Here is a 12295-nt window from a genome sequence, read left to right as displayed (position 1 = left end):
GGTGCTAAATTACCTGATGCTGTTAAGAACACTGGATTGTTTGATCCTATGGAGCTGTATACTGTCACTGCTGTATTTCAAGTGTACTTTCTGCTTCTCTGGGGAACGCCTTTCTCAGGGGACAGTAACACTTTTTAAGTTGGAACTCAACTGCTGACTGTACTTAGAGCACGTATGTCTCTGCTATATTGACATCCTTTCTGGAGTATGATCCTTAAAAAAAGAAAAAGCTCTCTAATACATTTTTATGTAGTTTATGAGACTTATTGCTACCAAACCACATTGGTTATTGACCTCTCAAGGCTCTGCATTGTGGTCTATAAGAGCCAGGTTTTGATGTTTTTCATTTTTATATATTTATATAGTTTATGCCTTTGGTGAATAATATCCATTCATCCTTTCAGTAGTATCTGTTCAGATCCTGGTAAATGCCTAAAGGGTACAAAACTTCATTAAGTAGATTTTCCATTATTATGCTGTTATGTAGAAATACTACTTTTTTTTATTCTTAATAAATTCTCAATGTGTTAACAAGTTTGCCAAAACTTCAGTTCTGTTCCAGCATACTGGAAAAATGCAAAGTGTATAGATCTGGGTACCTGAATGGCAGTGCTGGTTTACACTGCTGTAACGTGTTATGAGGTGTCACAGTTGTGAAATTTTTTTCAAATATTGCTTTTGTTTTGAGTATGGTGTGTGTTTATCAGGTATCTACAATAAGTGATTACAGCCCTGTAAAAGGCTCAAGTGAATCCTGTTGATATTGCTGTGTAGAGGAAGTCCCAGTTTCCTTTGAGGCTGCTTCCAAGGTTTTTAAATAGGCCTAATGAAAAAAGAGGGCAAGGGAGCCAATCCACAAAACAAAGTAGTACTTCCCTGTTTGTAACTGTCAGATTTTAAAAAACATGTGATTTTTTTATTTTGCTGTGATTCAGCTGTAAAACAGAAGTGAAAATTTTTTGCCTTAGGTTGTTTAACAGTGTTTACTTTGAACCAGAGTTACAGCATGGCTTGTTATACTTGTGAAAAATGCGTATGAGTCACTTTCTTATGGCTTACTTTTAATAATAACAAGCTGTGTTTTCCTTAATTTAAATAGTTGGCATGTTTGTATGTAGGACTCAGTAAAGCCAAGAGCTTTTTATATCCTAGTTGAGTACTCAGAGAACAGTTTCTGGAAGGGCTGTAGCCAAAAGCTGGAAGTTTGTCTCCTATTATGCTTTTTTTAATGTAACGTGTGCTCACTGCTAGACTGAATTCAAGTGTGGCTGTGTCCGACTTCTGTGTGTCTGAAGCCAATCTAAGATGGCTTGACAATGTAGGATTAAAGAAAATGCATTAAATGAATGCCATACAAGATAATTCCAACATAAAAGTGAACCTGCCTCCAAAATTAGCTTAAGAAATCAAAGTGGTGGTTTTGCTTGGTTTTTATGAGGAGGTGCATGACAGCTTTACAAAGCATTAGATATTTTTATCTACTTTTATTTTATTTTTATTTACTAAAGTCTAGCAATGTGCATTTTTTAGGGTCATATAAAGAAAATACTTTCAGAATTTCTTAACAGATTTTTTTCTCTGATAGCTACTGTCTTCTAGTTTGCAGGTGAGATGACAGTGGATTCCAGTTACTTCAGTGTGAAATCAGATTATTGGAAGTGGATTGATTTTGCCCTGGAATCTGTTTCCCACTCAAGGGAAGAGTTGGAGAATAAAGATATAATAGAACAGGCTTAAAAGAAGAAATAATAGTTCATTGTTTGACCTATAGCTGGAGTGGAAAGAAATGGACAATATTAGGTTCACATTTTTTTGATGTCCCAGACATCCTTACTCTTAGGAAAATGAAATCCCTATTGTGAAAGGGCATTGAACTTGGCAGGTTAAAATTATTCAGCATTAATGGCACAACTTAGATCTGAGGTTTTATCTTCTTGGATCTTTGTCAGCTGAACTGTTTGTTTTAGCAAGGCATGGGAAGGGGACTGCTGTCAAGTCAAGTCAGCACTTGCAGAAAACAGGCAGTATAGGGTTTTGGTAATCCTTAGCTGCTCTATATACTCAAAAATGAATTTTGTTTCTTGGTCAATTCTTACATCCCTAGCCCAGAAATTCAATAACTGTTAGAAGAATTTATTTCTTTCTTTGCCAAGTGTTTGAGTGTTTAAAGGCATGGTAAAGAGTAGTGGTTTAAGGAGGACTCAATACATGTGAGCCTGAAGTGGTGAGGAATGTGGTGCTTATGGTGCTATTCAGTTTCACAGGATTTGATTGAAGTGTTACTGTTTCTCCTACTTGTGGTGCATCTAAAATACTTTCTCCTTGGACTGTTCCTCCTTCTTTCCCTTGCCATGCAAACTTTGTCAGAGTTTGCAAGCTTCACTTTCAGGTGTAGTCTTCCATACTTCCTTTTCATTAATGGGTGAACAAGTTTCACTGGATAGTCTAATTTGTCCTGTTTCATTGTGTATTTCAGCTACTACTCCTTGGTTTGAGTCTTACAGAGAGTGCTTTCTTCAGTCCATGCCTGCATCTGATCACGAATTCTTAAACCACTATGTTGCATGTATCCTTTGAATGTTGCAGACCGCTCCAGGGAAGGCTGTTACAAAATGCAATGTAGGAGACACTGAAAGTTTTGCAGTAACTCTTTCACAATTATGATTTGAAGCCTATATATTTTTCTTCTATGTCTGACTACACAGACTGATTTCATAAGGGTGTAAGGGTTTTCTTTGTGATTGTTTGGTCTGAGTTTTTTAATAGTGTTCTATTGGGTTTTTTTCCCCTTCTCCACACACTCTTTTTGTGTCAAAGTGAGCTCAAAGACAATACCTGTGAATGAAACTCCATCATCCTCAGACACTTTCTGCTGTAGCTATTTAAGTATCTCTTGTCCGTCCCTTATCTACAACAGAGGAATGTGTATTTGGGATGCATCTGCTGCTTTTTAGTAGCTTTTTGTAAGCAGATGGAGTGGTGGAGGTTGGGGAGATGGTGTTTTGGAAATTTGGTGAACTTTGAGCTATGCTGGATAAAAAGAAGTCTGGAAAGATGCCTGAATGCTGTCACATTTTTTTTTTTTTACCAAAGCTTAATTTGCTTGTCTACAGGGAAATTGAGAATAATCACTGTTTCATGATGTAGCTGGTGTTAAGCTTTACAGTAATTAGGATACTGCAGGTTTTATGACACTCCGTTCCTAATTCTGTACTGAGCATTATAATTTCAGTATAGTGGAAGGGTATTATAATGGCCACACCTGTGCAGAATTAACTTGGCAAAATACTGATTCTGGCTTCTGAATTTTAATAACATTTAAATTACAGCTTTGCTTTCTGGCTTCTCTGAAGTAATGTTTTTTGATTTGGTGAGTAGATGTAGCAAAGTGGGATGTTCCTTATTAATGATTGTGTCGTTGAGATAAAAATCTGACCACTTCTGCTTTTTACTCGGGTGGTGTTGCTGTGTTTATGAATGCTGGCGATTACTGTTGTTCAGGTGATAACTTAAAGCCCCAACTCTCCTTGGAGGTTGGAAGCTAAAATACGGTGGGATGAATTTCAGCTAAATGTTTGCTATGTGAACATCTGGTCTCTATCTAAAATCTTAAATTGGCTATCATGTAGCAGCTTAAACTTAGATTCACCGTCAGAATTGGAGCAAACTCCTGCATCTCATTTTACAGATGTTAGTTAACTGATTGTTTTTTATTGAGAGTAAGGCCAAATTCTGATTGCACATACTTTTGTGGCAGCATGTTTTACATACCTAAGTATTGTATCATCTATTCTATTTTATGTATTTCCTGTTTTATGCTATGATCAGTGGTGTCCCTGTGTTCTTTTGTATATGTCCTTAATGAATTCAGGTATGCTGGTAGTTTCTTCTAGTGAACCTGACCCTGTGGAGCAGTTCCTGAAGCTGTCCCAAGAACAGCATCGGATTCAGCACAGTAGTGAATACTCATATCCCAAGTGGTTTATACCAAACACGCTCAAATATTATGTGCTACTGCATGATGTAAGCACAGGAGAAGAGCAAAGGTGGGTCATCTGCCTTCAGTGAGCTTACAGATGAGCTCTTTGACCAAAATGTTTGTGTTGATAAATTCTGTTGAGATTAGACATGCAACAGGATCCATTAGCCAGTATGCTATTATCAAGACAGATATTTGAAAGTATTATTTTTAGATCTTCTTCTTGTGTTCATATAAAATGAAATTAATCAGTCCCAGCTTTTGGGGTAGGTGCTTTCTTTGGTAGCTTTCTGAACTAATTCTCAAAGATTTTCAGTTTACTCTTACATAATGGATTGTTTTAAAAATAGGAGAATATTCCTTTTAAGCACTATAGATAATAGTCTAAAATAGTTTGTTGCAGTACATGCTCTAAAGTTAGTTTGATATCAAGACAGGACTAATGTTGTTTTACTGTTTCAGAGCTGACTCCATTTATGAAGAGATGAAACAGAGATACGGAACTCAGGGTTGCTATTTGCTGAAAATAAATTCTCGGGTGTCTAACAGAGGAGCAGACGAACAGATACCAGATCCTTGGAGTCAGTACCTTCAGAAAAACACTATCCAGAACCAGGTAGTACAGTCTTCTAAAAACAGATATTACCATGCTTATGAAAGTCCATTGTAGTTGCATTAAGTTTCACCTTAGTGTTATGTGTTTCTACAGAATGGGTAGGCAGTCCAGACACTTCTGACACAGCTGTGGCTTTTTGTGAGGGCATAAGATGAGTCCTCAGCAGGAACTGTCCTTTGTGCTACTTAAGTTGACAGTAAGGAGCACTGAAATACTGGACTGTCTGAAATAGATTGACAGGAACAGAGAAATAATAGACAATAAATAAGAAAAAATAAGAGTTGTAAGAGGAAGTAACCTCAGAAATGTTGTGTTCATATCAGCTTTCTACCTTCATTTTTATTTGTCTTCCTCAGTCTTAAATTTTTTCCCTGGGTCTTCTGTACTTCACTAAATAGTCTGGGTGTGTTTTTTTGTGGGAGTATGTGTGGTTTTTGTGATAACTTCTTGTGGGTCTAGTCTGGTCTGTCATCTGCTAAGATTGCAAGGGATAGGGTGTTTTGAGTGTGCCATAAATATCTGTATTTTTGGCTTTAGAACCAAAAATACTCTTTTTTTGAGTTTGCTTTTGACTGACTTGCAGTTATAACTCCTTATGATTAAAAGGCTTCTGGAATCATATTTCTTTGCCAAATGTAGCTGTCTATTCTAGGTAGCCATTCTTGGCATCAGCTGCCACTGAAAAGTCAAAACATTCCATATTCTATAAGCTAAGAGGACCAGTGAATTACAGTCCATCATAAACTAATCAGATATTTTTCTTTTTTTCTGTCTTGTGTGAACTGTGCAATATAGATCTTTGTGTGTGTGAGCTTATTCAGGAACTGCTTTAGGGAATATATTTTTGCTGCTGTAGGCATTGCTGTGCAAGAGTTGGAGTTACTTTGATTGACAGGGAAGCCAGTTGAGCAAGTTAGAAGGTACTTGATTCATTTGGTGAATATAACTTTCATCTTTAAAATAAGACAGTTTATTAAAGCCTCAGAAACTACTTAGAGAAGTTAATACATATGAACAAACACGCTGCTGTAGTAATTCATTTAACTTACTGAAACTGACAACTATTGTTTAATGACTTTTGTATGTGGATGAGTAGTCTTAAAGTTCTGACTTTTTTCCCCTCTCTTTTCTGGCAGGATTCCTATGAAGATTATACTGTTTCAAACAAGAACTCTGATCACTTGATATCAGATGGCATAGACAGTGAATTTAAAGGTATTTTTGTAGCTTTATGAAAACCTTGATCTGACAGCGTTTACACAACTGTTTTTTGTCTTGGACAGTATTTAATTAGATGGTCTGTTAGGCAGCTCAGAGTAATGGCTTTTTAAATGCTCTAAGTGTCCTCAAGGAAAAATGCTGTGGTACTGACCTACTGGATTGGTGACATCTCCTTAATGAGGTGGTTAATGATGTATTGGGCTCATATTTTGTAAGTCTAAGCATATTGTCTGCAAACTCTGGTAATTAGTGAAAATAGCATAGGTTTAAATGGCCAATTTTCATAATTATGAAAGGTTTGGTTTGTATACTTTGCTGTAACTTGGAAGCTGAGGTTTTGGAGTTTGTCCTTGGTTTTGATATTAAATCTGTAAATGTTAGAGAATGTTTAGTTTCTAAGTTGATTGGAAGCATTTGCTTTGGAACTCGGCTTGTGGATGGGAGAGGATAGTAAATGAAATTGAGTGCAAATTATTGCACCCTTAAACACAATTAAGATAGCTGTGTAGGATTCAGGTGAGAGGCATCACCAAATAGGGAAAAAGTGAGGTACCCTGCATTGCCTGGCCTGCCTCAGCCCAGATCCTCCATGTCTCACCTGAAAGGCTTGTGGAGACCTAGCATGTGTAGGAGACCCTACAGTTGCCATCTTTGTAAGGCCTTGCAGCCCAGATGTAATCTAGGAGCTACCAATTGAACTTTAAAAGCTCAAAATTAGATTTCATGGGTAATATCCATTGAAGATTTGCTTTCACAGCTCAACTTTGCTTGGTGCCACATAGAGCAAGCTGGTTTTCTTATAAGTAAGAAAACTGCTTAAGTCTTGGAGTGAAGCAATGTCTCAGTCTGTTTCAGAGAGCTAAATGCAATAGTGATCAGCAGTCCTTCTCATTGAACAAAGAGGACTTTGGAGGAAATTGTTTTACATTATGATTGCTTGGAACAACATGGAAAATTAGATTTCTTTTGTTGGTTTTGTTTTTTTTTTTTTTTAACCTTAAAACATAAGCGGAAAAAAAGAGAATGGACCCAGTGGAGCCATTGTAGTAATTGCTGCAATCCCAACTTTGATGAATGCTTTATTTTGATTTTAATGTTTCCAGTTTTCCTTCAAAGTTGTTAATATTAGTCAGCATACTGGAAGATTTTTTTGCACTGTAGTTGAGGACCAAAACTGTGCATATTTAGTCATGTTGTAATTCTTGAGATTGCCTGAACTTTCTGAGAATTGCAGGAATGATACAATACTCAGTGCTCAGCTGCTGCCTGCTCAGCATTGATCTGTAGTGCAGAACAGTTGGTGAATTGCTTTGCTTTCCAGAGTTCTGAGTAAGGGAAGCTTTGAATTAGGTTAGTAAAAATGACCTTTAAAACCTGAAATATTTAAGTAGCTTTATACTTACTGGAACTTTTCTTTCAATCTTTCAACAGATGGCTTGTCAAATAACTTTAAGACTCACCCCCTTCAACTGGATCATCCCAGTGGCAGTTTGGATAGCGCTGATTACATGAAGGCTTCTACATCACTTCAAGACTCAAAGAAGTCAAATTCTGGGACACCTCATGGTGCTTGTTTAACTCTCACAGATCACGATCGAATTAGGCAGTTCATACAGGAATTCACATTTCGGGGACTTTTGCCACACATAGAGAAAACAATTCGACAGCTCAATGATCAGGTCTGTATACCCTTAAAAACACTTTGTGCTATAATAAGGAAAAATGGTTAGGGTATAAATCCAGTTATTCAGAAATCTGTTTTGACAGTATTACTTCTTTCTGCATCTAATGATTCAACAGTCTTGCTGAAAACTTGTAGTAGATTTAAGAGAAATAACTGAAATGTTCTCATTATTATTTAATTTATCTTTTATAAAGACAAGAACTAATTCGTATCAAAAACTCCAGTGCAAGGTGGCTTCTTGGTAGAAACCTGTGTGACTTGTTTCTGGGGAAATCTGTTGTACCTTAATATTCTGTGCTTTTGGATGAATCTGGCATGGGGAACAAAATAGACTTTGTGTTTCAACAGAATACACAACTAAATTTAAGAAATTTATTTAATCAATAGTTGTCTGCAAAAAAAGCTGTCCCCCTCAGTTGCTACTTGACATGGAGGAAATGCAGGGACACCCTGAATTGTGTAATTCTGTTGATTTCAGCAGTTTTTGCAGCTGAATATGCTTCTCTTAAACTGGCATTTTTTGGAAGTGAGATTAATATCATGTCCATGTTCAGTCAAGGTCATGCATTTAAGTTATTTGGATCACAGTGAAGTCCTTTATTTTACAAGTGTTTCACTCTTACATGGGCTTAAGCAGCTGAAGAGATGGATTGACTTAGATTGGTGCAATCAAATTACTGTATTCACATTAAGTTTTGGACCCAAATATCAGTCAGTTCTCTAAGTTGTGATTTTATTTTGATTGGATTGTCTATTCAAGTTATAGTTTTAAGTATGAGGGCTTTCCATATGAAGGGTCATGTTGTGTTAGGAATGCTCACTCCCTGAGTTGACTTTTGGGAGTTGGTACATGCTGACCATATTTACATTTAGTAAGTTTTATGGAGAAGCATTAAAAAGAAGTGGTTACGTAAAGTGTGGCAAACAGGAATGCAGTGATATATTCCTCCTAGTCCTGGTAAGAAAAGAAAGATGTTCTGCTTTTTAAAATTATCTTTAAAGAGTGATTATAGCTTGCCTTACAGGATGGGAGTGGTAATTCCCTGCAGAAGTTTCCTTCTAAGTGGAACTTATCTAAAAGAATGAAGTTGTGTAATGTTGCTTGCCTCATACCTTTGACACTTGAAATTGATGTTCGTGGTGTGATAATGCTTTATGTGCATGAGAGAGAAGGTTCTTTCTTGTATGCACTTAGTCTAGATTTTAGGTTGGACTACTACCCAAAATTAGATATTCTAATTATTTAGAATTTAGTTTTCAAACAGATGTAGCAAATATTCAAGTTCTTAAGATGTCTGTTTTACAGAAAGAATAAAAAAACTCAACTCTAAACCTCAACTGTCTCAGACAAAATAAACATATGAACTATGAATATATGAATATATAAAAATAAATACAAGAGCTTCTATCTCAATGTCAGATTAATTTTAAGAAAGAGGGTTCTTATCTATTTTACTCCTTTAATTATTTCTGGTTTATGGAAGAAAAATCAATTTACAAGTGAAGTTTGACTTTTTATATTAGTTTAACTTAGGCCTCTTGCAATATAGTCCTCTAATTCTCTAATTCAATGTCTTCCTCCAGTTAATATCCAGGAAAGGCTTGAGCCGATCACTGTTTTCTGCTACTAAAAAATGGTTTAGTGGCAGCAAGGTTCCAGAGAAAAGTATAAATGAGCTCAAGAATACTTCTGGTTTGCTGTAAGTAATCTCAGTCCTTATTTTTAGTTCTAAACTGCAAATGCAGCCTTTTTTAGGGGTGAGAGGGAAAGCATGTGTTTGTTTGATGGTGTTCTGCAAAGTGAACTAAACCAGCAGTGTTGTGAATGATTTCAGTTAGAAAAATCATGAAAAGTACTGTGCCTGAAGATGTACAATAAAGGAGTAGCAGAACTTAAAGAAGAAGGGGTAAAATAGACTGCAGAGTCATCTGCCTGCTCTGTTTACAATGAGGCTTTCTAAGTTAATATGAACACATGATGTTAAGAGTATTAGTCATAAAAAGAAGCTGTGGTTTGTCATGGGGGATTTTTCAAGAATTTGTTCAAGCTTTCCCACCTGTCGTTACAGCCAAACTCCATGTATAGGTGTTTTTGCTTATGTAACTATGCAATTTGCTCCAGCAGAGTATTGAGTATATTGCTTTTGCAATGTGTTCAAGAGCTAAACTAAAGGGAATTTCATACTTAGTGCACCTGTGTCTTAGTATACACCAAAACCAGGTTTTAAGTGTTAGCAAAATACAAATTCTGTATGATTTGGTAATTCCCTCTGCGAATTAGGATGTATAATCTTGAAAAACAACTGTCTTTACCACAGAAGTCTAAATAATTTTGGTCATTTTCTAGTCAAGGTTAATGTCCTTGACATGCACATACAGCTTCAAATGTCTGTGTTGTGTGTCTTTGGATTCTTAGTGAAAATGTTGCTAATTCCAGCTTTCTGTTTTGAACCTGTAAGCGTAGTTCACTTCCTACGGCATCTGACATACAAGTGTTTGTGAAAATGTATTTGATTATCGCTGAAGTGAATCATATATATTGGATTAACCTAAAATTAGATTGATGCCTGTAGAGAACAGGAACTTGTAGTGTTTTGGCATAAAGCATAGTTGTTAGTGGACTTATTTATTTCAGGAGAAATGTGGAGAAATAACAACTTGAAGCCAAGTAAACAATCAAAGTCTTATTTTTTTTCCTTCTCATACAGTTCTGCTTAGCTCTGATGGTTAATCTGACTGAGCAGCTTGAGTGGTAGTTATAAACTCCATTCAGTATTTCTTGGCTAAGAGGAGTGTGTGCTTTCAGTGATACTGAAACAATGAATCTTGCTAGTAAGAAAGTAAGATGTGAAGCCAAGTTACGTGTGGAAGGAAGGAAAGCGATTCACTTCTCTTGGCTATTTTGCGGCTAGGCTGAGAGAGGACAACTTTGAATTGAAATATTTGTATTTGTAGGTATCCACCAGAAGCGCCAGAACTTCAAATCCGAAAGATGGCAGACTTGTGCTTTTTGGTGCAACACTATGAACTTGCATATAGCTGTTACCATACAGCAAAGAAGGACTTCTTAAATGATCAGGCAATGCTTTATGCAGCTGGAGCACTGGTTGGTACTTCATGTAACATGAACATTCTGTGAACTTTTTCTAATAATCACTAATGTTTGTCTGAAGGCAACAAAATGCAATCTCTCTTCTCCACCTCCAAATTTGTAAGGGTCTCCTCAAATCTGCTGCCTATCTTTAGGAAACTCTAAGGTGTTGTAAAATCTGTTTTCTGCTGTTATATGAAGGGAATAAAGGTATGAATAAGAACTGGAGAGTTAATTCTTAAATTGTGGAAAGGAGGAAAACTAGAATGCCACCTCCAGAAAAATTGGTCTTTAAACTGATAACTCAAAGTCAGACATAAAATAGTTTTAGAGTATCTCTTTTAGACTTAAATAAAATACTTATTTGCCAGAAAGTCAAGACTCTGTCACTATAAAGATGGTATTGTACGTGTTTTTGGGTGACTTAAAACTTGAAGGCTAGACATTGAGTATGTCACTACTGAATTTCACTCTAAACATATACTCGTTCATAATTTCCTCCTAAGAATGATGATGTTTATGACTAAAATAATTTTAAACAAAATGAATGGGAGTACTGGGGGGAAATGAGTAATTTTATAAATTTTTAGAAGATATATATTTTAAACTTTAGTCTGGTTAACTTGCTAAAACTCAAAACTCTGCTTCATAGACCCATGGAAGCATTATTGTACACCTTTGCTTCTTGATTAAAACTTTTACTTAAACATCTGTTTTTACAGTTCAGAAAGTTGCTCTGCATTTGGATAATATGAATAAGCAGAATAATATTAAGAAATCTTAATTTCCAAATGAATGGAAGCAGTCTTAATTATGCATTTGTTGCAATTTACTAGTCTTAATGTTTACTTTCTGCAGAAAATCTTGGCTATAATATTTTCAATCTGTGAGAAAAGCAGTAAAATTTCAGACTCTGTGTTCACTAGAGTTTCCTTGCAAGCTCATAATGTAATTTCATTTAAGCAAAACTCAAAAAATAGACCTCATCTTAAAATACATGTTAGTGCTACTTTGCAGGAGCAATCTTCCTGATAATAGGAAGTTCTTTTGGATTTGTAAAACTGCACTGAATCAATGCTTCTGCACAATGTTGGGTGTACTGTCAACTGTGAACACTTCTGTGGGTAACTCTCTGGCTAATTACAAGCAGAGCCATAAATAGGCTGTTGTATTAAACCTTTTATCAGTTACAGTGTATTGGATACTTTTATATGCCAGTAACTGATCAGAGGGAGATCTTGAATCTAATAGCTATTGAAACACGTTCCTCAGTATTTTGAGGTTTGTGATTTGTTGAAAAACCTACATTGACTTTAATGGATTTCTCTTGTAGGAAATGGCAGCAGTGTCAGCTTTTCTTCAGCCTGGAGCTCCTAGGCCATATCCTGCTCATTATATGGAGACAGCAATTCAGACCTACCGAGATATCTGCAAGTATGTTGTTTACTTTTGTACTGATCTTTGTACAGTGAAAGTTGAAAGATTTGGTGGCTTAACTTCCTGACCCTGCACAGTAATAGTGCCAGTTGATCACAGAATGATGCTAACATTTTAAGGAGTAAGATAAACTGACATATCTAGGATAGCATGAAAGGAGATCTGGGCTCTTCTTAAGAGAGTGCTTATTGAACTTGTGTATTGAATTCACATGGTAGATTTTTAGGTAGTGGGATGGCTGCAAGGAGGGTTTCTGTGAGAAGACAG

General features: G+C 36.1%; 1 protein-coding gene across 4 annotated transcripts in view; it reads left to right on the top strand.

Annotated features, from left to right (window-relative positions):
* The window catches only part of TRAPPC8 (trafficking protein particle complex subunit 8), a 52422-nt gene that overhangs the window by 8760 nt on the left and 31367 nt on the right, over window positions 1-12295 (top strand). For all 4 annotated transcript variants that reach the window (XM_058029723.1, XM_058029719.1, XM_058029712.1 and 1 more), the window contains 8 exons: window positions 2477-2566; window positions 3872-4046; window positions 4442-4595; window positions 5732-5810; window positions 7248-7495; window positions 9085-9200; window positions 10456-10606; window positions 11925-12025. In XM_058029723.1, coding sequence (XP_057885706.1) covers window positions 2477-2566; window positions 3872-4046; window positions 4442-4595; window positions 5732-5810; window positions 7248-7495; window positions 9085-9200; window positions 10456-10606; window positions 11925-12025 — 1114 coding nt within the window. The remainder of the gene's footprint in view (window positions 1-2476; window positions 2567-3871; window positions 4047-4441; window positions 4596-5731; window positions 5811-7247; window positions 7496-9084; window positions 9201-10455; window positions 10607-11924; window positions 12026-12295) is intronic.

Source organism: Melospiza georgiana, chromosome 1, assembly GCF_028018845.1.
Source record: "Melospiza georgiana isolate bMelGeo1 chromosome 1, bMelGeo1.pri, whole genome shotgun sequence".
NCBI lineage: Eukaryota > Metazoa > Chordata > Aves > Passeriformes > Passerellidae > Melospiza > Melospiza georgiana.
Note: the sequence above shows the minus strand (reverse complement) of the source record. Positions and strands in the feature narration are given on the sequence as shown.